The sequence below is a fragment of the Monopterus albus genome, unplaced genomic scaffold (assembly GCF_001952655.1).
Source record: "Monopterus albus unplaced genomic scaffold, M_albus_1.0 scaffold35.1, whole genome shotgun sequence".
In the NCBI taxonomy this organism is placed as follows: domain Eukaryota; kingdom Metazoa; phylum Chordata; class Actinopteri; order Synbranchiformes; family Synbranchidae; genus Monopterus; species Monopterus albus.
Window position 1 is genome coordinate 2,045,096 of NW_018127915.1, and position 23,516 is coordinate 2,068,611.

Genomic DNA, 23,516 nt, shown 5'->3' on the forward strand with positions numbered 1-23,516 from the left:
AACTCACCATATCAACTAAAAGGTGATAACATGTCAGTGCTGTGTTCACAACTTGTCTTTGCTACCCTTACTGGCCAAAAATAAGTAACTGCAAGATTGGCATGTGATTTTAGTAAGAAAGGTTTCTGCTAGGTTGGCGAGTCCGCGTTTGAACAGTGAATTAAGCGTCATGGCTATTTACTGACGTCTAGTGGTCATCACAAGAAACTGCACCGCCAAATTCAATTAGTCATATTAGCGTCAATGATGACATGATAGCATGTCAACACTTCCGGTGAGTTCTTTCAGAAATAAAGCCCAAAATGAAGGTATCAGAAACAAAGTAACAGACGCGATTATTAAATTACTCTGATTAAATGATTATAAAAATTGTTAGGGATTCGACTGATACGAATATAAAAATACCACAAATTAGAGATTCGGTTAGAATCTGACAAAAATGCAATATAACACATTTTCATGTGAAAATCATACTGCTGACTGAAAGAGGTCACAAATGATGTTTAAAAAAATAGTCAAATCTGTTCTTTGAAATATTTGTCTTCAGTTGCACTGCACATAGTGCCTACATCATGCCCAGCCTTCCAGTCCATCACCCTCACTACCCTTGTCTGTGACGTTCATGTTTCTCGCTCACTCTCCCACTGAGTGCATCTGCTCTCCTATCTAATCTTTGCCTAAAATCACAAAGATAATCCTGCATCCATCTGTCTCAAGGGAGAGAAACAGAGAACTGACATTGCACTCATATTATAGAAAATTAAACACTAATTTAACGTGTTATCCTGTTGTTTTGGGGATAAATTCTGATGACAATATTATTCTGAAGTCATTGAGAAGTCATTTGCTTAAATTTTATTAGACACAAGCATATCTCACATATACATCTTTTATACACAGCGCATGTTTGAAATCTTTGTATGTTAAAATATTTTCCTTTTTATTTTTACATTAATTCCCACCAGGTAACCAGGTATTTCATCAAAACACTGGAACAACCATAAAATGAGACAAAGAAGAAGCTCAATAAAAAAAACCCCACTAATACAACACTTAACACTTTCATTTTTAACTGGAAAAATCATTCAAGTCTTTTACACATTTCACTCAGAACACAATAACAATTTCCCATCGTCACTTAGACATGTACACAATGTATTAACATACCAACACATTTTACCATTAAATCCTCATTTGATTAAAATATCCTCATTACAACAGTTTTTCTCACAAAAGTGAGTTCTAATTACAAACCTTCTGTAAGTTAGGCCTAAACAGAAATTCTTGATTCTTTATCTGATAATGAACCGCCTGCAAATCTAATTTTAAAAATAAGTTACCGTGCATCAGCATGGCCTATGAGTACACACAGAATGCAGAACCTTGTGTGTGTGTGTGTGCATGCACATGTTGTTTCATGTGTGAATCTATTAGCTGTATCTATCATCTGTGCAGACGAACAAAGTTGTACTGTGTCGCTTGCACAAAAATTATTCTCCTGTATGAGAATGTTAATGTTCTCTCAGCAAAGGTGCCTCTGGACTCTCACTCCAATACCCAGCTGTCAGTGTGTCAGGGAATGATGTGGTTGGACATTACTGGACCTCAACACACCCTTAAATTCTTGTTAATTCCCACCTGTTTCAATCTGTACCATGAGTGCACATTACTCCTAAAGCAACTTAAATAGCAAATATTGTACCACCCCTCCCTCTGCACACTGTGCAATTTGACTGTGGTTGCATGAAATTTGCACCCTATGTGTGTAAAAACAAGAGAGGGATGACAGGGTACTGTACTGCACTGCTGTGCTCATTAAAATATGCTCACCGCTCCATGTTTCAGCACCTGCACCCAACACATCAGCACGCTCACCATCACACACAGATACGTACAATCTGAAAAGCTCTGAACCTCCATTTCAAACATTTAAAGACAAAGAAAGAGCGCCAACTGAGACTAAAACCAGAAAAGAAGACGACAGAAAATGTCCCATTAAACACAAGAAGAAAAACAGAGAGGGATAGAGCCACAGAGACAGAAAAGGGCTGAAACAGAAGGCAGCATGTGCTGTGATGTCTAGAAATGGTATAACTATTGTCATGTGCTGATTAAGCAGTGGAACAGTTAAGTGACCATCACACTCTACCTGTCATTCTGGGCCACCTCTCCAATCAGAGTAACACAACAAACAGAAAGTCACAAGTGTCATGTGATTACTTTTGATATGTGCCTTGTGACCCATCAGCCTGGCTGAACATGACATACTGGCCCAGGTAAGACTGAGCTAGACACCACATGCAGCTTAGAGCACACATTCAAGCACATGCCTTGTGCATCAAAAGCACCAAAAGCATGAGGGTGTGTTGAGGTCCAGTAATGTCCAAATCACAAATTGATACAACACGTAATCATTTTATTCTCTGACTGAAAAGTCTGAATGGAGTCACTGAGGTTTTAAAACATGACAGATTATCACCATGCTGACAATCACGTGCAAGCATACTTCACTTACGTTTGCTTAAGCAATGTAAATTTGCTGTGATGAAACAAAATCACCTCATTGCATGACTGATGGCAGGACAAGCTTGTCCTCGCTCATGAAAACACCTCAGCTTTTAGTTTGTGTATTGATTTTATCATGTGATCAATATTCTATTAAATCTGAGAATCTTCAGAGTAATATAGACTAGACTAACTGATAGTGAGCTTTTATAGTTTTGTAAGATCAGAAGTTGTATGATTTAAAACTGTGACCTCAAAGGTGCTTTTCCAGCTCTTTAAAATTACACACATTCAAATTTTAATAAAAAACGATGCCAGTGGCTTGAGAGTTGCTGTACAGGCAAAAAAGCCTACCACGCACACACACACACACACACAGAATCTCCTCAGTGACGTCGGAAACACAACTCCTGACCAATCACTACAAGCTCAGGAATACAGGAAGGAAGTCTGTGAAAAAAATTGCTGCAAATAAATACTACATGTGTTTAAGTACACCTGCAGGCACATGCTTTTACATGCGCGCACACCCACATGCTCTCTCTCTTATACACACACACACACACACACACACAATGGAATTAATCAGATACATTTGAAATGTGAAATTCCAAATATGTACAAACGCACACAGCAGGTCCATTCAGTGACTCTTTTACAGTTCCTTCCCAAAAACAATCCTCCTCTTTTCCTAATCTTGTATTTTTTTTAAAACTTGTATCATGCTGATCTTCTATGTCAGCTCCCTCTCCTCTTCGCCCTCATACACGTACGAGTTGTATCCAGGTGGCTGCACATATTCCTCAGTTTTTTCCCAGTCTGTCACCCATCCAGGCCCAGCTCCTCCTCCTCCTCCATTGGAACCCATCACTAATTGGCTCATGGCCCCGTACTGCCCGCCTCCACGGTAGAGCTCCTCTGTCTCATTGGCCAGTTCATCCTCATTAATGATACCACACTTCTCTTCACTTGTGTCCTCTATGTCTGCCCATGCCTGCTTCTCTCCTGAAGCAAAGGTTCCTATTGGAAAAAGAAGAAAAAGCAATTTATCAGCATTTAGACTAAGGTGTTCTGCACATACTTGCAAAAACCTTATTTTCATAGTCAAATCCTACCATAGAAAAGCACTCCTCCGTAATGAACGAGGGAAGCTATAAGGAAGACACCCTGCCACTCCTCACGTGTCTGAAGAAATGTGAACGGTTCAAGAGTGAGTCCATTGTAGCTATCTAAAAATATGGAAAGTTTTATACACTGTTAAGTTGATATAACCTTGTGTTTGGTCATGGCCCCAACTATGAGAGGACACACCATTCCAGATAATGTTCCCACTCCATTGGAGATGCCCATCAGTATGCTGGCATATCGAGGGGCAATATCCAAGTGATTAACATTAAACCCTGAGAGAGAGAAACAAACACAGTATAACTTCTCCTGCTTTTTTTTTTAAACAACATTATTGAGGTGGATTTTCATGTGCTGATATTTTTCACAACAACAGAGCAAAGAGAAATCAGTGAGTGGAGAGATTTGGGCTACTGTTGCAATTCTGACCAAGCTAAACTAACAAGCCGGTAGCTGTAGCTTCATATGTACTGTTCAGACACAGGACCAGTGTTGATCTTCCCATTTAACTCTCAGCAAGAATGTTGATATGCATATTTCTTAATCTATCACACTGTTCCTTTAAAACAGGGGCAACACACATGATAATAACAGATCTGATTAAATCAGGCCTTCAGCTTATTGATAATGTCTTACCTGAGATAGCAAATCCGCTGAACCCTACAGCAAGGACCAAGAAGGAAATGGCAACGGCTTTTGTGTGAGAGTATCCCACCACCAGCAGGAGGGTGGCCTCCATTCCAAACCCTGAAACACTCAGCCATCAAAATCTAACTGAACAATGGAGGAATGAGGAGCACGCTCCACAACATTATACTCTGTCTCAACAATCACAGGTTCACTATTACATTGTGTATAAATAATTATGTTGGAAGAATAATACACTTGTTTTTGCACATGAAACAGACTGATCCAACCTTTAAGTCGTGCTAAAATATTCATACGATTCCAGCTGGAAGCTGCTGCCAAGTGAGAGATGCTGCATAAGAGGTGCCAGTCAAACAGGGCTCCTACTGTAAAATGCTAGTGCCTTCAATTTCAAAAGAATTTAGTAGCAATACATGCACCTTGTTCCATTCGCCTCACTTTTGCAGTATTTATCTGTTCTGTTTCATTTCAGTCAGTGTTTTAAAAAGGCATGAAAAGATATTTCTAAGAATATAAATAAATGGGACGGCAACCTTTGGTAATTTGGTGTGTTTTCCACTTTAGCATCTTACACTGTTGCAAGCTTTAGCTTTTCACCATTTTCATTCCTCCTCACCCTCGTCCAGCTGCCACCTTACTCTCACCTCCACAGTTCATCAGCTTCCTAACGTTGGTGGTGGACATCAGGTTGTGACTTCTCAGGTAGTCTGCCAGCTGGCCTCCAACAGGAACGACGATTGTCATCACCAGATGAGGCAAAGCTGACACAATGCCCACCTGGAAGAAGAAAGGAGAGAGGGAGTCAATACGTAGGTGTGCCATTACTAGAGCATTTGAAACATACTGACAGTTTGAAAGCAAGTCTTTAGCTACATGTATAGATGATATGATCTCACCTTACTGATCTCAAAACCAAAGACCTCTTCAAAATAGGCTGGCTGGCTGATGAGCAGCAGGTAGAAAGTCCAGCTCCTGCAGAAGTTGGCCACAATGATGGCATAGACAGGCATGGAGGTGAAGAAGTGTTTCCATGGGGTTTTAAATTTCTGCCACCAAAAGGAATAAGATACTACTTGGATTTTCTGACTACAATGAAATTGATCACAAACTAGAAAGTCAGTCAAATGTGTGCCAAGTGGTTTGTCTAAGAGATTCTGTGTTTGATTGATAGACAGATAAATATCATACGTGTAGAGGATTGAGAAATGCTGCAGAGTCTCCGATCGCTTCTTCGATGTACTTTCTCTCCTCAGGCGAGATGGTGGGATGTGCTGCAGGACTCTCATAAGACACAAGAATCCAGAACATATACCAGAATATCCCAAAGCTGCCTGGGAGGTGAAGACAGAGGATGAATGGGCTGAACTCATTGTGCTTCAATAAGGACACATTGAATATAATGATACTAACCATAGACATAGAATACTGAAGGCCACCCAGTGTACTGCACCAGCATCCCAGCTAAAGGCATGGCCACCACAGCCCCTGCATAAGATCCTAAGAAAGCATCAAACATTAACAAAAGCAACAAATAATTTATTTTTCCTCTTTAGCGATACAGTCATTTCTGCACTCAAAAAGCTTAACATATACTGTCATCAAATAACCACATAAATCCGTCTTCTGCTTTAAATCTCTTAAAATTTGCACAAACTCCTGTTGGCTCCTTCTTCACAGTCTTCCAACCTGCAGAACTTAACCCTAGTGGAGATCTCAAAATGTCTGCAGGTAGCACAGAGAGTGAAATGTATCAGTAGAGTGTTGAAAGTTTACCACAAAAGGCTGTTGTAGCTAATCGACTTCTCTCCATAGGAGGTGCCCACTTGGCCCAGATCCCATGGCAAGCTGGGTATGATACACCCTGAAGGACAAAATACAGTTAGGGAAACACTTGTACACATAGGAAAATCTTAACACATGCACACAGAAACACACTGTACCTCAACAAGGCCCTGGCATATCCTAACCAATATGACACAGCTGTAATGGCATCGAGCGGCAGATGGAATCAGCATGTTGAGGGTGGAGGTAGCCACTATGGCAAAGCCAAACACTCTTGGACACAAAAAAGACAAACAAGCTGCCTCAGATTGAGTATTCAACACTAACGATAGCATCACAAGAATGACAAAAACAAAAACAAAACTGATCCACTGGCAAAAGACAAGAGATGGGGTTGTTTGCTGGTTCTGCCAGTGCTACTGCAACTGCCTGGCATCTGATTATAAAGACAAAGATTAACTGATTTTTTAAGCATTTGTGTGTGATTTGATGCTGATACTTAATGCCTGTGAAATAGCACCAAGAATTGGCAAAATCATTTTCTTCCCACTGGCACAAGACGTTTCTCATTAAGCTTGAACCTCATATTGGAGAAGATATTGTAAATGTGACAGTCACCTGTTCGCTGCAAATTTTTGACATATAAAACCACCCGGAATCTGTGTGACGATGTAGCCCCAGAAGAAGGAGCCATGGATCATCCCCACTGTCTCAGGGTCCCAGGTGAACTGTGCAGCCTGAAGAAAGACATATAAATGAATTTGAACAATTACATATAAATTTCATGCTATTCAAAAGGATACGTACTAATTTTTATAAGGTCACTTACATGTGACTTAAGAGAAGGGTTCTGTCATTTCTTTTAGAAACAATCTTTACCTGCATTAAATGGGGCCTGAACACAAATAAAGAAAGCCAGTGAAGGAGAAACTCATTTATGAAAATATGTTATGTGATGCTTACCTAACAAGCATTGCATAACATAACCCTAACCCTTATCACACAAGATAGCCACAAACTCACCGCTGTCACGTCTATGAATAGCTGTAAAGTAAAGGCAGGTACACAAGCTTCGATTTCTGATGTGCCACTCACCACAAGTATTTCCTTGTTGCCTTTGTAGACAGTATGGTCATTGACCATGCTCACAATGGCCACACCCAGGTTGCACCGGATACCAAAAGAGATGCAGAACCCTAAGCCAGAGAGGATGGCGATGATATACCGCCTGGGCAAACCAAAGCAGGTACAGTCCACCACCGGCAGCTCCTTCTCCTCCACCAGCTCAGGACGGCCCTCCGCTGATAACTCAATGGTTTCTCCATTGGGCTGCCGCTTCTCAATCAGCCTGAAGGGAAATAGAGACAGAGATTGTACAGGAAGCAGAACTATATATGTGTGTCTGGAACTTAAAAAGAAAAAAGTGGATTAGAAATGTATATAAAATTAAACATAATTTTGCTTCCATGCAAACAGTGTCATTTGGGTTTGTTTTGAAATTTAAAATAAAGTTCTGCACATCTGAACAACACCATAGCATGACCTTAGAGTAAAGGACACAATAGTGAGACCACTGATGTTAGCATGCATCTTTATCACATGATTTCTTTTCACAGCCTGAATGGAACGATCTGATATAACAGTGCAACACCGTATGGATACATTAGGAATAATTCTTTTTGTTGTCATTTATAATTTACTGCTACATGCAAAAGGTTCAGCTGCAATGAAATGACCTCGGTCTTCTCTTCATTCTTGTCTACATCTTGCTGACACCACCTCGCTCTGCATCTTTCAGTGAGGAGCAATTTCTAATAGGGAAGGTCTTACAATTTTGTGGAGTTTCCATGTATTTGAGGCTGTGACAGGAAGTGTACATCCTTTCATCATGCATGTTTTTTGTAGGCTTTATTTACTTTTAATAAACTTTCTCACTCTCTCTCTCTCACACACATAAGCAACGACTTTCTCTCTCTCTCTCACACACATAAGCAACATGTACCCTGTTGGTGGTCAAGTCTGAGTCAGCATGTTCCAGTGTGTGGGAACAGCTGTCACTAGCCAAGGAATAGCATTAGCTACGGCAGCACATTCCCTGATTGTCTGGACTTTTACATGTAGGTTGCCTGGAACCTGCTGCCATCTCAGACATGAGGACGAGCTGTGTGGAGACTGACATCTAACCATATACGTGTATATACACCTCATCACTGAACAGGCATGTTTGTGTAACGTTATTGAGACAGTGTGTGAAATAGTGATGTAGTGAAAGGCAAGAAGTATCAAATCTTTTAGACGGCCTAAATCAGATAACAGTGCATTGTGTTGAACTAAAGGGGAAGCTTTATAGAAAACAGAGGAATTTACAGGCTTATGATGAACTGAACAGCAAAACGGATCAAAAAAGTGTAACCAATATTTAAAGCATCATTTCCAAAAATATATCCGTACACATACACACATGCATGCAGCAGACTTAAGTACAAGATAGCTGCTGATGCACAATTCTACAATTAAATCAAAGTCCAAAATTTCCAGTGTATATATGCTTTGACGTGAGTGTGCGTGTTTTTAATTACATGTGAGTTCACAGTGTAGAGCACTTGTGTGTCAGCCCTCAACTTTCTGATCTAGTCAGTCAGTGAGCTGGAGAATGATGCACAGAAACAGGCACAATCACCACAAGGATTTGCTCCACACGATGAGGATGGCTGCACTTTTAAAAAAGGCGTTTCAAATGTGAACTTCAATATGTTTTCAGAACAGGTGTTTACTGCTTCGAGCGCTGCTCCTTTTTTCAAGTAAATATTCCAGACGATCCATCTCTCTCAGGATCACCACAAACTGAACTCCGATAATTTATTTACACATGCTAACACGAGACAGTTCCGACTCCGGTTAATTATTGATGTGTTTTTGAGTGACATAAATAATTCACACCGTCTTTTTACGCCATAATCTGTCACTGTCTATCGGCTTGTCTGTCTGCTTCTCTGGATATACACTGTCTCATCCACACAGTTGTTATATTTCTTATAGATTCTACTATGTAAAGCAACATTTTGGAATTTGTTGAGATTATAGAGGCTGCATCCTCTCTCCCCTTCTCCCTCTTAATCTGTCACAACATTCAGATTAGGATTACAAAAATGATTTACTTCTGGAAATGACTATGAAAGGACAGACTAGGACTGGGAATGGCTCAGTGTCGGTCTCCCTCTATCACGACACACTGTCGATTTTCCATTGATTCACTTTTTCAATCGCTTTCACTTATTTTCCAGTCAAATATTTCAATAATTTCTAAAATATCCAGTGTTTTTTTGTCTCTTTTGTTACAACCATAGACAAAATTAAAGGTATGGAGTTTGGTAAATGATGTTATAATATATGATTTAGTAGTGCAACCAGTACATTTTTGACTATAGCACATGTAGACATACAGAGTATTTGACAGAAGATGCACTGGCCTCTGGGCACGAAGCTTTAACAATAAGCACCACAGTGCAGTATACACAAAGACAAAAGCAGTTCTGTAATTCAGCAGTAAGATAATCAAGCTGATATGACACAAAGATGTGTATATTGTTTCTGCTTGATCAGGCGGCTGCATCCACACTCCTGCCCTCTCTGTACCAAACAAATGTGCTGACTTCGCTCCTGAGTGGAGCTTAGTAGGTTATCTCTTTTCACAGTTAGTGAGGGCTGCAGGAGGATCCTCATTAAACCTCAAAAACAGATTGTAGCCTCATACATTCACATATGCTACCAGCCAACGAGGTCATCTCACAGCAAAAATGGCTTTTAATTACAGATGCTTTTGACTAAAGGGCAATGTTGCTCCACTGTGTAAGTATCCCAGAAAAGTTAATTAGCCCAGAGTCTCCCTCTTCTAGTGTAATGATTTAAAATGATACTGAAGGAGTTTATTGACACTTTGAGTTAAACAAATACAACAATCTTGACATAAATCAACATTTATCACTACACCTGTCTGCCAGCACAAATCTTGTCTCACAACTGTGGTGACCGGTAAAATACTGCTACGTTGCTGAGGAAGTACTGGTATGATGCACACATGGAGAAACAAAGAGTTGTCTTTGGACATTTCCACTCAGCTGATGCAGTTCCTCCCTGGCATAAAGAGAACCTGATTGCTCTCAGCTGACAACAACTAATGAGTGAGAGAGCGTGAGCAGGCAGGAGTCCCATGACCTCAGGCTCTTGGAAGTATAATTACCACAGTAACAGACTCATTGGAGGCCCATGTCTGTGCTTTTCACCTGTGCACAAGAAGAAAACCTCATACTTAAAGATAAAACCTGAATAAATATCTGACATCAAATGTAAAAGGTCAACAAGACAAAATCAATCAAAGTGACTCAGTCTAAAATAAGGACTTTGGTGTCAGTCAACATAGTTTCAGCTTAGATCTTCGTCAAATAGAAAAGAAATTTTAAAACTTGTTAATTTGCATTTTCACTTTTTTATTAACTAGATTTAGTCATATTTACCATGACATTCTCTAAATGTACAGCCAGTATGACAAGTCATCATTATGTCTGTTCATAAGGAGAATGATCTGGAACCTACACTAGTCTTCATCAGCTGCACTTCCCTTGATAATCAAACTATTTTCTACATTCACTATTGAAATATAAGACAATATGCATCATGTTACCTCATTTTTGGTTAATGACACTGCTGTCAAATGCTGTTGGTGACCTGAGACTTTTGTTACTCTGTATATTAAATTCACCAATTCACAGAGCGTTCTGCATAATCCTCTCATAAGAGGATGATAGAGACAGAAAGAGACAGTGAGGGAATCTGACAGTAAAATATTATATAACACCGGATGCCCTGGTATAGTTGTTCACATCCATGTGCTGAGCTGATCCTCCACTGTACTAAGTGTAAACAACGCGTCGCTCTCCTCAGGTCACCATGTCGTTGTCTAAACATGACTTCCTTCTCCTTTACCCTCTAGTAAAATTATTGGTGGCAGCTTTAGGCTTGTTAAATATCTTGTGTATTTCTGTAAATTTTGTCATTTTGATAGTAGTGTCTCCCCCCCGTCCTCTGTGAGCCTCTCACTCTCCCTGAAGTGAACAGATTGAGTCTCAGTGGGACGGTGTCACCCAGGGAGACACTGTCCTCCCCATCCTGTCACACTGCTTCTCTCTCTGCTGTGGACACACACAGACACACCGTTCAAACAACCGCATGTCACCTTCATAGATGTATTATCTAAACACATAGGATAACTCAGTCACTGTGGGAACTCTGACTGAATATGTACACACACACACACACACACACACACTACATCTTGCTACCTTTACCAGATAACAAACAGCGAGCTGGGTCACATGCTGATTATCAAATTACATATCAAGATGTAAAAGAAGATACTTCTCTTGCTGTTTGCTTACTTCCCAGTTGTGTGGCACAGTACGGTTAAATCCAAACCCAACAACACACAGCGGCAGCATAAATATTAAATATTGGAACCGTACAAGGATACAAAAAGCACTGTGGCAATAAGGCATGTGGAACCGTTGCAGCTGATTTTCCAAACTGTTTAGCTCTGACAGGTTCTTCATGTGTGAAGACCTCGCTCATGAAGTAAACGTAGCCACTCCTAAACCAAACAATAAAGGCAGACTGACACACAGTCATGGAGAGACAGACATAAGATGGATATAGAGAATGCAGGCAGCCATGTCTCGAATGTAGCATTTTTATTTCTGTAAGTCAACAAAAGCATCTTACGCTCTCCTAGTGTTCACTGAATGATGTTTTTCTGCTTTGACCACAATACAGATTCATCATCTTTAGGCTTAACAACCAATACTACATTATTACTGCCACTGTCATGATCACAGTGATTATATCAAATCATAGTCCTTGAGATCTTTAGCTTTGTTAAAACTGATTTTTTTTGTAAGCTTTGTTTTTCACAGCACTGAGTACGTCTTCACACCAGTCTTATTTTTTTCTTTCTATCAGACAACCTGCACCTGTATTGTGTAAAAGTGACTACAGTAACAGAACATGGCTATAGATAATTCTTAAACTGATAGGAATGCTAAAACGTTTATAAAAAGTGTAAATTATTAAATATCGGTACAAGTTCTCACAGACAGTGAAGTCACAATTGTAGCATGAGTCTGTGATTTTAATATTTCTTGCACTGCTCTTTGCATGAGTTGATAAATAGATGAGAATTTATTTGACTTAAGACTTAAAAGACTTGCAGGAGAGATGGAGAATGCACTTGACCTTACAGTGATGGAGTTTGTGCTTACTTAGTGGAGTTTAATATAGAAACAGGAGATGCATTCTGATGGAGAAAATGTTTAAATAATAGATGAACTCCTGGTGGCTTTCATCAGGAAGGATCATGGTATGTGAGGTGGAGTGATTGGATACACGCTCCTCTGTTCAAACAGTGCAGGGATGCTCTCCTCACAAGATGTATTCACACATTTCTGCATATACACATATACATGCATAACAACATTGCCTCAACAATTTGAATAAAATATTCACTTTTTGCTTGTACTAAAAACTAGTCACATAAAATGAGTATTCACTATTGTAGCTAAGCCATGGAAACACCCATTACAACCAACCTGAATCCAATCCCATAATTCACATCTCTCATAGCATCAGCTGTGGCCGTGCACATGCATGGCTCACAACCAGTAAAAGAGAAGAAGCTGTTAATCTGTGAAATGCTGATAGGCTCAATGGATTGATGGAGGAAGGAGGAGGAGGGAGCAGCTGGAGGAAGTGACAAACACATGGATGGTACGAGTGGGAGGGAACAGTTTAGGGATTTGTGTGGCTCAACAGCTGGACTGAAAAACAGGCTATTTCAGGATGGGATTTATACATTTGGTTGCTACCTCAAATCCTGAGAGAGTGACAGTTTAAAACAATGGTTATTGCCTGAGAGTCTACCAGTATCTTTAACCCCCCCCCCCTTTTTTTTTTTTTTATTTAAAAAGACCAATTTGAGTTACAACGTTTGTATTGATATGCTATTTATTTACACATGTCCAACACTTTAATACATTAATACTCAGAAACTGTAACTATGAATATGGAAAATGTTGATCTTCTCTTAAAAAAAAAAAACAAAAAAAATCACACTGGCAGAGACATGAACTTATCAAGATCTTCATAAACCATATCAGCCCCCGTGTTATTACATTTGTCTTTTTAATTAACCAAATGGTTACAGCATTGACAAGTCTTATTTCCTTATTTAATTTAATAAATACAAAAAAACCTTTTGTCTATTGCCATAGACTCAACTAAAAATTAAAAACTACTGTCAATTCATTATGATAATCACCCAAAGTATTCACACAGTATCTAAATAATAGAACATCAGGTACAAATATAGCCCCAAACTTTAAATAATGTCCCGTGTCTCATTATACCACTGTGTTACTTTAATATGTCAAAGGCGGATATAGATATATACACTGGGAATCATTCAACAGAAGTTTGCTTTGTCTCAAAAACAGTAAATGTAGTTTGAAGTTAAAGAACTGAAATAAGATAGATAGACGCGCTCCCATTCAACCAGGTCGTGCCAATAACGCACGGAAATATTATGTAATCACACTTTCTTCCCGTTTTTTGTTGGGCCGAATCTGACGAGAACAACAACAACAACAACAACAACACAACCAAGCAAGCAAATAGAAAAAACGAGTTCTGGAAACGATAGCATCACCGATTTGTAAAAGTATATTACAAAACATTAAACCACAACAAAAAAACCCCTCTTTCCCATACACAGCGAGTTCTCTGCACATTTATATCCACTAACATCATCATAAGAGACTCGTGTAGCTGGTTTGTTTGTCCCCGTCAGGTACAAACTCTCCATGAAGTGACAGCTCCATCACTAGCGGTATTTTTCCACGCACTTCTCACAATCCAATCACTGCACAGTGCGCGCACCGCGCCGCGCTGAGTCGGACTTCAGCCGCTACTTTCATGATATATACTTAAACCTTCCTTCCCCAGTTCAAACCAGTAAATAAACTTTTCCATCACTAGAGTGTTAATGGTTAGAGGAGAGAGGATGGGAGCCCACAGCAAGATGAACTGCAGTGTCCTGCAGAACGAAAACATCCTGAACCAACGCGTTAAATCGGGGAGAGTCAAGGTGCATTCAGGAATATTTGGAATAGGTGTGTACCTGTGAATTTTCCCCAGAGTTTTGCCCGCGACCGCCTTAAACCTGTCTGGTCTGATCTCCATGCTGCAGCTCCTTGACCTGCTGGTGCGCTTGATGTCCCGCACACCCTCCTGTCCTGCTTGGACGCCACAGCCCTCTCTCTCACCCTCACCCCCCACCCCTCTCTCTCTCTCTCTCCCCTGCTGGGCCATAGAAAAGGTTCACTGTAAAAAATGTCACGCAGCATTTGGTCTAATACAGCAGTTGTCTCCAACTGAAATAAGGACCATGCTGAGGTGAACAGGATATTGAATATTCCAGCCGTTTGCACCAGTAACTCCAAACCTAATTTCCACCATACAGGAAACGTTAGGTTGGAGACATTGTAGGACAAGTGTTCTCACACTGCCATGACAGTGGTGACAAACTAAACCTGTTGTGGCTAAAGTGGTGTAGTTAGTCTCCCTTATTAAGCGTGTGTCAGGAAAAACGAAGAGCTTTCCATTACAGTAGCACCTAATATAGGTTTTAGTAAACTATAATAAAATATCTAACATTGTAGGCATTAAACACCAAATCAAAAACCTTCCTGTGAAGATGTGTAGTAATTATATGAAATGTATCCTGCAGCACAAAACTAACTTCACAGACAAAGCAAAGGCTTCATCCCACCCCATCCTACCAAAGTGCCAGACTGTAAAGAATGTGAATTTAACGTTTAACATTTGGCTCAGTGTACGTTGTGCCACAGAAACTGGTTTGAAACCTCAAGTGGCCTCGAAAAATGATCAAACTTCCCTTTGAAGTCAACTAATTGTTACAGAAATAGGCCTGGTGTGTGCGGGGAATATGTCCAACATACCCGGCGTCACTGAAAAGGGTCACTTTAAAATGAAACAAAGCTCTTGAGGGACAGATGATAGACAGGTTTCAGTCACCACAGTGTGAGTAATACCAGGTACACTGACGTGCACGCGCACGCACACACACACAAACACACATCACAAGGTAAAATCTCAAAGTAAAATGTATTAATGCCATTTAGCTAAAAATACTGAAGTCATATTTCTGTCAGTTTCTGCATTTCCCTATTCACCAGCCACTTGCAGTAATTTACCACCCAACTCAGTTTTAAACCCCACATAAAATCAGTCTGGCACAAACAAGAGACAAACCTGTTTTGACAAGCTGGTGGATAGAAAACTCCCTTATCTAAAACCTAGTAGCAGTGCTTCTCTTGTCATATATCTGTTAGTATTTTTATTTTCTGAACAGCGGGTATGATTCAGAAAATGAGCAGGGCAGTAAAAGGAGACGCTTCATAAGTACATAATCTAAAAAGCTTTTGATTTGACTGGTTATGTACATTCAATAATTTACATAGTTAAAAAAAAAAAAACTTTGGCTGAATATGATGATGGGGTATAACCCAAAGATTCTTTCTCTGACAAAGAATAACTCTGTTCATGGTTGCCCTCCTTTCTCTTTTCCTTCTCTCATACACTCCCTGTTGTTCAACATATTGTCCTTTCACAAACAACTACTCTCATAATCCTGTATCCTGCTCATCATCTTCCTCCTCCTGCTGGGACAATAGTCGGTAGTGTTCGCTGCCCATCGGCAGGAAGGCAACCCTGGAATGAGCCTCGGTTTCCTCAGAGAGGACTCTGTGATCGGATTTGGAATCCAGCTGCTCAGTGGGGCTGCTTTTGGTGTAAAACTCACAGTACATCTCCTGGCCGCCTTGCTCCTCAGAGCAAGTGTTACGGACCCTACGGTTTTTCAGCACGGAATGGATGTAGCCAATAGGCACAGGCAAGCTGGCAAAGACTATGAGCATGATAATCATAGCCAGGGCCCACCTGGGGTACTCAAGAGTCACCTCAGAAGCCTGAAGAGAAGATGAGATGCAGCATGTCAGAGGCAGGAACAGCACTGCTTAGGAATTATAGTGTCTTTCACACAGTGCCAGTTACTTTAACAATACAATAGCTATTTTGATAAGAACCGTGCATTACTGTGCAGTAGGGAGACCAGAGGAAAAGGTGTGATTGTGTATACACTGTATGTGATACATATTCTCAACTACAACAGGTTAGTTTGACTTGAAATTCTTCATCATCAACTTTATTTATATAGCACGTTTAACACAGCTGAAGCTGACCAAAGTGCTTAACACAATATCACTCTTCTTCCCTATAGGATTAAAAAAAGAAGTCTAGTATCTTACTGTGCTTTGATTCCAGGCAGTGTATGTGGGCCCTCTGAATACCATGCGCAGCAAACTGCCAGCGAGAAGACCACTCATTGCCAATAAGCAAACATATTTCCAAAGATATTTGTACACCACTGGAGGACGCCATTTGAGCATGATTTCAACATCATCCAGGAAGCTGCAGTGATGGGAAATATTACGTACATCTTTTCAAAATAAGAAACAGGACAGACAAAGTTAAAAATGAAAAGTCGTCAGACATAATGCTTCTTACCGATCACTTCCATAAACCCACGCCACACTAATTGTCTCAAAAATGACCACGATGACTAAAGGTAGTGTGGCAGAATAGTCATCAAACATGGTCACAAAATAGTTGCCTGAACGCTGGGTGAACAGCAGTCCTATCAAGAACCCCAAGGCACAGCTTGACACTGAAAAGCAAGAATGTAGACAGTGAATCGTGCAGATACTGAACAAACAAGAGATTATTCTCTTATGATATAATATGATGTAGTAGTAGTAGTAGTAGTAGTAGTAGTAGTGTAGTCCTGTTCTTCATTTCTGTTGTTTGAGCTCCAAATATTTTCACTGATTTGGATATTTACATGTAACTTAAGTGTGAATATCTTCAGTAAAAAAAAAATTCATCCAAAATCAAGAAGATCCAGTGTTCAATACTGGCCGCCCCACGCTGTTTCCACCTGCTTTTGAGAATTTCAATAACCGCCAACAGGCAATAATTGTCTAAATATGAAGAAAAAGAAAAACAAAATTCTGAGCAAATGTACACAGACATCTAAATGTTCTGCCCATGAAAGATATTTTAAATTTAGGCAATGAATAAATATTTTTATGAGATTTTTTTAAATCAAAATATTAAACACCTGTACTATTGTCAGCATTTGCATTGAGTTTTGTGCAATACCAGTGAGTAGAGTATGGTGGCGCCCCAAGAGGCTAAAGTTGTCCATGAGAGGTGTGAGGATTCCCTGCATAGTCCCAAACATGGAGCTGAGGCCCAGGTTGAGCAGCATTAGGAAAAACAGCGTGGACCAGAAGGGGCTGGCTGGGAAGAGGGCCATCACCTCAGTGAATGCTATGAATGCCAGGCCTGTCCCTTCAACGCCCTGAACTCACCCACAGGAGGGACAGGAAAAAAAAAATCAAAGTATGTCTGAACAAAAATTATATAGGCTTTATATTAACTGTTGATTGGAAGTATTTTTGGTGGCTCCTTCCACATGAAACAACAAAGATATGTGACTTGGAATTAGTGAATTCGATTTAATGAACCCATGCATTAACCATCTACTGATTACGCTTTCAGCCTCCGTGATCCTAATCATCTCCGTGTACTTGTCAGATGTTTCACAATAAATAAATTCCTAATCTACCAAAATCCTTTTGGTTTTGGTTAGCTCTTTGTTGTGATATGTGGCTTGGTAACTTGTGTATAAGGAAACATATACAGTCTTATGCAAAAGTTTAGGCACCCCTTGATAAATAACAGATTTTGGTGATTTTTTATTTGAACAGATGTTAACACAGTTTCTCTTGGAAATGGAAAAAATGCACAATATTTTCTGCAAACAGTGATGCATAGTTCTTCTTCTTATGCCATAAATTGAACAAAAATAAAAAATAAAAACATTATTATGGCATGGTGCAAAAGTTTGGGCACCCTAAGAGTTCCAGAGTCTCAAAGTCTCTCACAAGGTTTCAGACCTTAATCAGCTCGTTAGATCTGATGCACAGCAACAGCTGTCATTGGTAAATGCCAATTTCAAAGCTGTACAAATACCTTGACTCTTCAAACCTTGTGCACACACTTGTGGACACCCAGCAACCATGGGTTCCTCTAAGCAGCTGTGTAAGACCCTGAAAATGAAAGTTATTGATGCCCACAATGCAGGAGAAGGCTACAAGAAGATAGCAAAGCGTTGTCAGCTTGCAGTTTCCACAGTAAGAAATGTAATTAAGAGATGGCAGATCAGGGGAACTGGGGAGGTCAAGATGAGATCTGGAAGACCAAGAAAACTCTCGGACAGAACTGCTCGTATGCTGGTCAGAAACACAAATCAAAACCCCCATTTGACTGCAAAAAACCTGCAGGAAGATTTAGCAGACTCAGGAGTGGTGGTGCACCGTTCCACTGTGCAGCGATGCTTGCACAGACAAGGCCTTCATGGAAGAGTCAGCAGAAGAAAACCTTATCTGCGTCCCCATCATAAAATCCAACATCTGAAGTATGCAACAGGACATCTACAGAAGCCCGATGCGTTTTGGAAACAAGTGCTGTGGACTGATGAAGTTAAAATAGAACTCTTTGGACACAATCAGCAAAGGCATGTTTGGAGAAAAAAAGGAGCAGCATTTCATGAAAAGAACACCTTGCCAACTATTAAGCATGGGGGTGGATCTATCATGCTCTGGGGTTGTGTTGCAGCCAGTGGCACAGGAAACATTGCACGGGTGGAGGGAAGAATGGATTCCACTAAATACCAGCAAATTCTGGAAGCAAACATCACACCATCTGTAAAAAAGCTGAAGCTGAAAAGAGGATGGCTTCTACAACAGGACAATGATCCTAAACATACCTCGAAATCCACTATGGAATACCTCAAGAGACGCAGGCTGAAGGTTTTGGAATGGCCATCACAGTCCCCTGATTTAAACATCATTGAAAATTTGTGGGTAGATCTTAAAAGAGCTGTGCATGCAAGACGACCAAAGAATATTACAGAACTAGAAGCCTTTTGCAAGGAAGAATGGGAGAAGATCCCAAGTACAAGAATTGAAAGACTTTTAGCTGGCTATGAAAAGCGTTTGCAAGCTGTGATATCTGCCAGAGGAGGTGTTACTAAGTACTGATTGTGTAGGGTGCCCAAACTTTTGCACCATGCCATAATAATGTTTTTATTTTTTATTTTTGTTCAATTTATGGCATAAGAAGTAACTATGCATCACTGTTTGCAGAAAATATTGTGCATTTTTTCCATTTCCAAGAGAAACTGTGTTAACATCTGTTCAAATAAAAAATCACCAAAATCTGTTATGTATCAAGGGGTGCCTAAACTTTTGCATAAGACTGTAAACACCAAACGGCAGACAGGCAGTGGACCTTATTCACTAACATGCGCATAGAAATGTTCTTACCTTGTGCACAAAATAAGTGCAGGAGACATTACCATCATATTCATGACACCAGCCAATTTTGTTCTTTCTATTGTGTGTATGTTAGTGTAAATCAGAATCATTCTAAAATGACAGGCGCATTCCAGTGGTTTTCAAGTAGCCTGCTGCCATGCCCCCATTTCTCTATATACTTATAAACTAGAACAGTTTTTTAAATTTAATTTATTTCAATTAAAACTGTGATTAATCAGAATGACAGGGCATTAATTTCATGTTTATTTAATATGCTACATTTGGTCAATGCATTAGTAAATTAATCATTATAGCCTTAAATTATATTAATCAATTATATTAGCTATTAAAACCTTTTTAATTAATATAGTTTCAGTTAAAATGTGTTTGCATTTTTTAGCCAGCCAGGCCTTCATCATTTGTTCATACACATGGGGTGAGGCAGTATTAAATTTGTTCACAGAGTATGAACAAATTAAGGTAAGAAATAATATCCCAAGAATACCTTATTCATCTCCTCCTCCAGACTGCAGTCAGTGATGTTAGGACCCACCATGGAGCTGTAGTGACTGTACCACTCTCGGTATTCTGCTATAGACACAGAGCTTGGATCTGTCATGTTGAACCAAGGCCACCAATGCTGGTTTGATCCATGGGATGCCATGATGTTTAACAGGCCGAGATTTCTAGAAGAGGTTAAAAGGAAACATTAAAAAGTAAATTATTTTACTTACTTAAATGGTACTGTCTTTGAGAATACTGCAGATTTTTTTTTTGTATTGTTTCACAGACCAAACCAATGAGATTATGTCTTAGTAGATGTCCCACTAGTGCTAGAAAATGTGGTTTAAAAATGACCAAGGGAAGTTATCATTCATGCACACACACATCCGTACTCAGCCACACAGCGTAGTGCAATGTTTTTGGCACGAAAACCCAGCACTACAAAAACCACGAGCGAGGCCAGCACAGACGTCAGGAAGTTGATGCCAGAGACCAGCAGCGCATCCCTGTGGCAGTTGTTGTGGACTGGATTGTAGGAGGAATAAGCGATGACAGAGCCAAATCCCAATCCAAGGGCAAAAAACACTTGTGTAGCAGCCTGCCGCCACACCTGCATGTTCCCCCAGATTTCAAGCTGAAAAATATCACAATATGTTGCTAATTCTACATTACTGTAAATACTACAAAGCTTGTACAGCATCTGAAGTTTTTAATAGTCTAAACATTTTTCCATTTAACATTTATTAAATAAAAATGAAGGAAATACATTTAGAAAAAAGGTAAGGAGGACAATCTTGTCATGCTCAAACATTAGGAAATTGCTTACTCTAGGATAAAACATGTAGGTGATTCCTTCCATCGCACCATCCAATATCAACCCTCTGATGAGGAAAATAAAGAGCACCACATATGGAAAGACTGAGGAAAAGTACATCACCTAAAATTCGGAGAAAAAAAGGTGAGGGATGATTTCTGTGCCAGAAAATTTGTGAGGAGTAGTTCAAGATTTTGGGAAATGTATTTATTTGAGTGCTTTGTGAAATTATTAATTTTGTACCACACACCTATCTTTCCATTACATATGAAGCTGCAGCCAGCGACCAATTAATTTAGCTTAGCATATATTATAGGAAAGACTGGAAACAGGGGTAAACAGCTAGTCTGGCTCTGTCCAAAGGTAACTAACCAGCACCTATAAAGCTCACTAATTCAGTACATAAGATCAGTTTCCAGTGTTTGTGCTGAGCCAACTGGCTTCTTATCTAATTCACCACCAGAAGGTAAATAATCACATTTCCTAAAATGTTGGCTTATTACTTCAGCAATCATGCAACCATCAATCTGTGTATGCATCCTGGTGTATAGATTCTTTATATATAGGACTCCCTGAGGTAAAAAAAAAAAAAGAGAAGACTTGTTTTACCTTTCCCGAAGACTTGATGCCCTTGATCATGGCCAAGGAAACAATTGTCCATGCAGCCAATAAACAGCCTGTCATGATGGCATTAAACTCTCCAGATTCTTCAATGGAATTTGTGATATTAAGAGCTTTCCGAAACCAGAAATATGACGTAGGGGAACTACTTTCACATTCTTTCACTGTTGATTGAGGACAGACAACACTATAGACCTTGGCCCAACATCTGTGTGACATGTCATTTTGTTTAACTCCTCAGTTGTGTAAGTACCTGTGCCATTGGTGGTGACATCAACTGGACACTGCTCCCATGGCAGAGGATACTGAAAAGAATTACCCAGGTAGAACAGGCTCCACGCAATGATAACATTGTAGTAAAGAGCCACATAGAAACAGACCTAGACAAGAAAAGGTTTGTGAATGATTTACTTAACAAATGACCAACATTTACTGCACATATCACATTCTTGAGATATAGGATGCAGTACATTATGTGCTGACATGTATAATGTACAGTCTGAAAGGTTCTATCGATGTCAAAAAACTCCAAGTGGAGAACAGCAAACCTCTTAGGATCCAATATGGCACTCGACACAAATTCACTGCTTAATTTTATGCATGCTCCATTAGTGATGAAATCATTTTAACCCATTGATTCTTGTATGGTGAAAGTCTATCTATAATTAATTGTGACACTGACTGAGAAATGAAGCTTTTCAGACAATAAATAAGCTTCTTAAAGATAAAAATATGGGTGTCTGCTGATGTGTGTGTAAACATCAAGATTTCATAGTTAAGTTAACTTAGGAGAATATAGGATGGAGGATAGATTTTACTGTTTCTCTATCTTGGTTTTTATTTGCCCTGATTAACAAATAATTCAAATGTAACTTGACACACACGTTTACCCAGATGAAACAAATACAGATATCCTCACTATGCAGCTGGAGTAGCCGACCCCGGCCAGCTTTGGCGAAATGTGCTTCCATACACCGATGCTGCCCTGTCGCATGCTCTGACCAGCAGCCAACTCCATAAAAAACAGTGGCACTCCAACAATTAGTAAAAGAAAAACATAAAGCAGCATGAAGGCCCCTGGAAGCAGAGATGGAAGACGGCTTTGAAGGCCACATATAAATGACTTTACACAATACAACCTACTCATTCTTTATATCTTGTCAGTCTTTTTTGTTCTGAAGCATGCCTGATTTTTATTTCACCTCTACATCTGAGCATTTTCTTCATTTATCTTGTTGTCTTATGTATTTTTCAGTGCCAGGTTTTCTGTGTATTAAGGCAGTGGTCCCCAACCCCCGGGCCGTGGACCGGTACCGGTCCGTGGATCAATTGGTACCGGGCCGCACAAGAAATCATTAATTATTTCCGTTTTATTTATTATCTGAGTCTGAACGATCTTTTATTTTGAAAAATGACCGCATTCTCTCGGTTACATCTCGGTCACTTGAGCGCCAAAACTGGCTTACTTGTGCGACATATTCAGCCTGCTCAATGAACTCAATCTGTCACTTCAGGGGAAAATGACAACTGTCTTCAAGTTGGCAGATAAAGTAGCTGCATTTAAAGCCAAACTGGATTTGTGGGGACGGCGCGTCAACAGAGGCATTTTGGACATGTTTCAAACATGAGACTTTGGGTGAGACTGAGCCTGAGTCTTCATTCTCCCAGCTGGTGCACGATCACATGTCTTTGCTTTTAAAAGAGTTCGAGCGCTACTTCCCAACCACAAAGGACCCACGAACTGCCAAGGAAGGGATCCGCAACCCATTTGTCAACAAACCAGGTGAATCCAGCAGGTCTGTGCAAGAAGAAGATCAACTGCTGGAGATCGCAAATGATGGCGGCCTTAAAAGTATGTTCAAGACAACAACTCTGTCGGTGTTCTGGATTAAAGTCATGACAGAATACCCTGAGATCGCCACCACAGCACTGAAAACCCTGTTGCCATT

At 39.9% G+C, this 23,516-nt stretch overlaps 2 protein-coding genes across 4 annotated transcripts in view; both read right to left on the reverse strand.

Annotated features, from left to right (window-relative positions):
- Nucleotides 1-853: 853 nt before the first annotated feature.
- On the reverse strand, nt 854-14,427 carry slc17a7a (solute carrier family 17 member 7a). The gene is made up of 13 exons (XM_020597758.1): nt 14,285-14,427; nt 7,156-7,408; nt 6,679-6,797; nt 6,219-6,333; nt 6,052-6,139; nt 5,689-5,775; nt 5,467-5,609; nt 5,175-5,324; nt 4,923-5,055; nt 4,267-4,377; nt 3,778-3,905; nt 3,621-3,690; nt 854-3,525 (listed from the first exon to the last, which is right to left on the reverse strand). Exons 1-13 carry the CDS (start codon nt 14,344-14,346, stop codon nt 3,239-3,241), a joined length of 1,746 nt encoding a protein of 581 aa, XP_020453414.1. The 5' UTR covers nt 14,347-14,427; the 3' UTR covers nt 854-3,238.
- A 59-nt stretch (nt 14,428-14,486) lies between these two features.
- Nucleotides 14,487-23,516, reverse strand: part of slc6a16a (solute carrier family 6 member 16a) — a 13,056-nt gene continuing 4,026 nt past the window's right edge. For 2 of the 3 annotated variants that reach the window (XM_020597888.1, XM_020597889.1), the window contains exons 3-12: nt 22,487-22,644; nt 21,821-21,947; nt 21,556-21,731; nt 20,959-21,069; nt 20,525-20,766; nt 20,134-20,314; nt 17,407-17,608; nt 16,753-16,912; nt 16,494-16,656; nt 14,487-16,154 (exon numbers count right to left, since the gene is read on the reverse strand). In XM_020597888.1, the coding sequence (XP_020453544.1) occupies nt 15,810-16,154; nt 16,494-16,656; nt 16,753-16,912; nt 17,407-17,608; nt 20,134-20,314; nt 20,525-20,766; nt 20,959-21,069; nt 21,556-21,731; nt 21,821-21,947; nt 22,487-22,644 (1,865 nt within the window). In that variant the 3' untranslated portion in view covers nt 14,487-15,809. Of the gene's footprint in view, nt 16,155-16,493; nt 16,657-16,752; nt 16,913-17,406; nt 17,609-20,133; nt 20,315-20,524; nt 20,767-20,958; nt 21,070-21,555; nt 21,732-21,820; nt 21,948-22,486; nt 22,834-23,516 lie in introns of all 3 variants that reach the window. The other variant, XM_020597890.1, reaches the window with a different exon arrangement.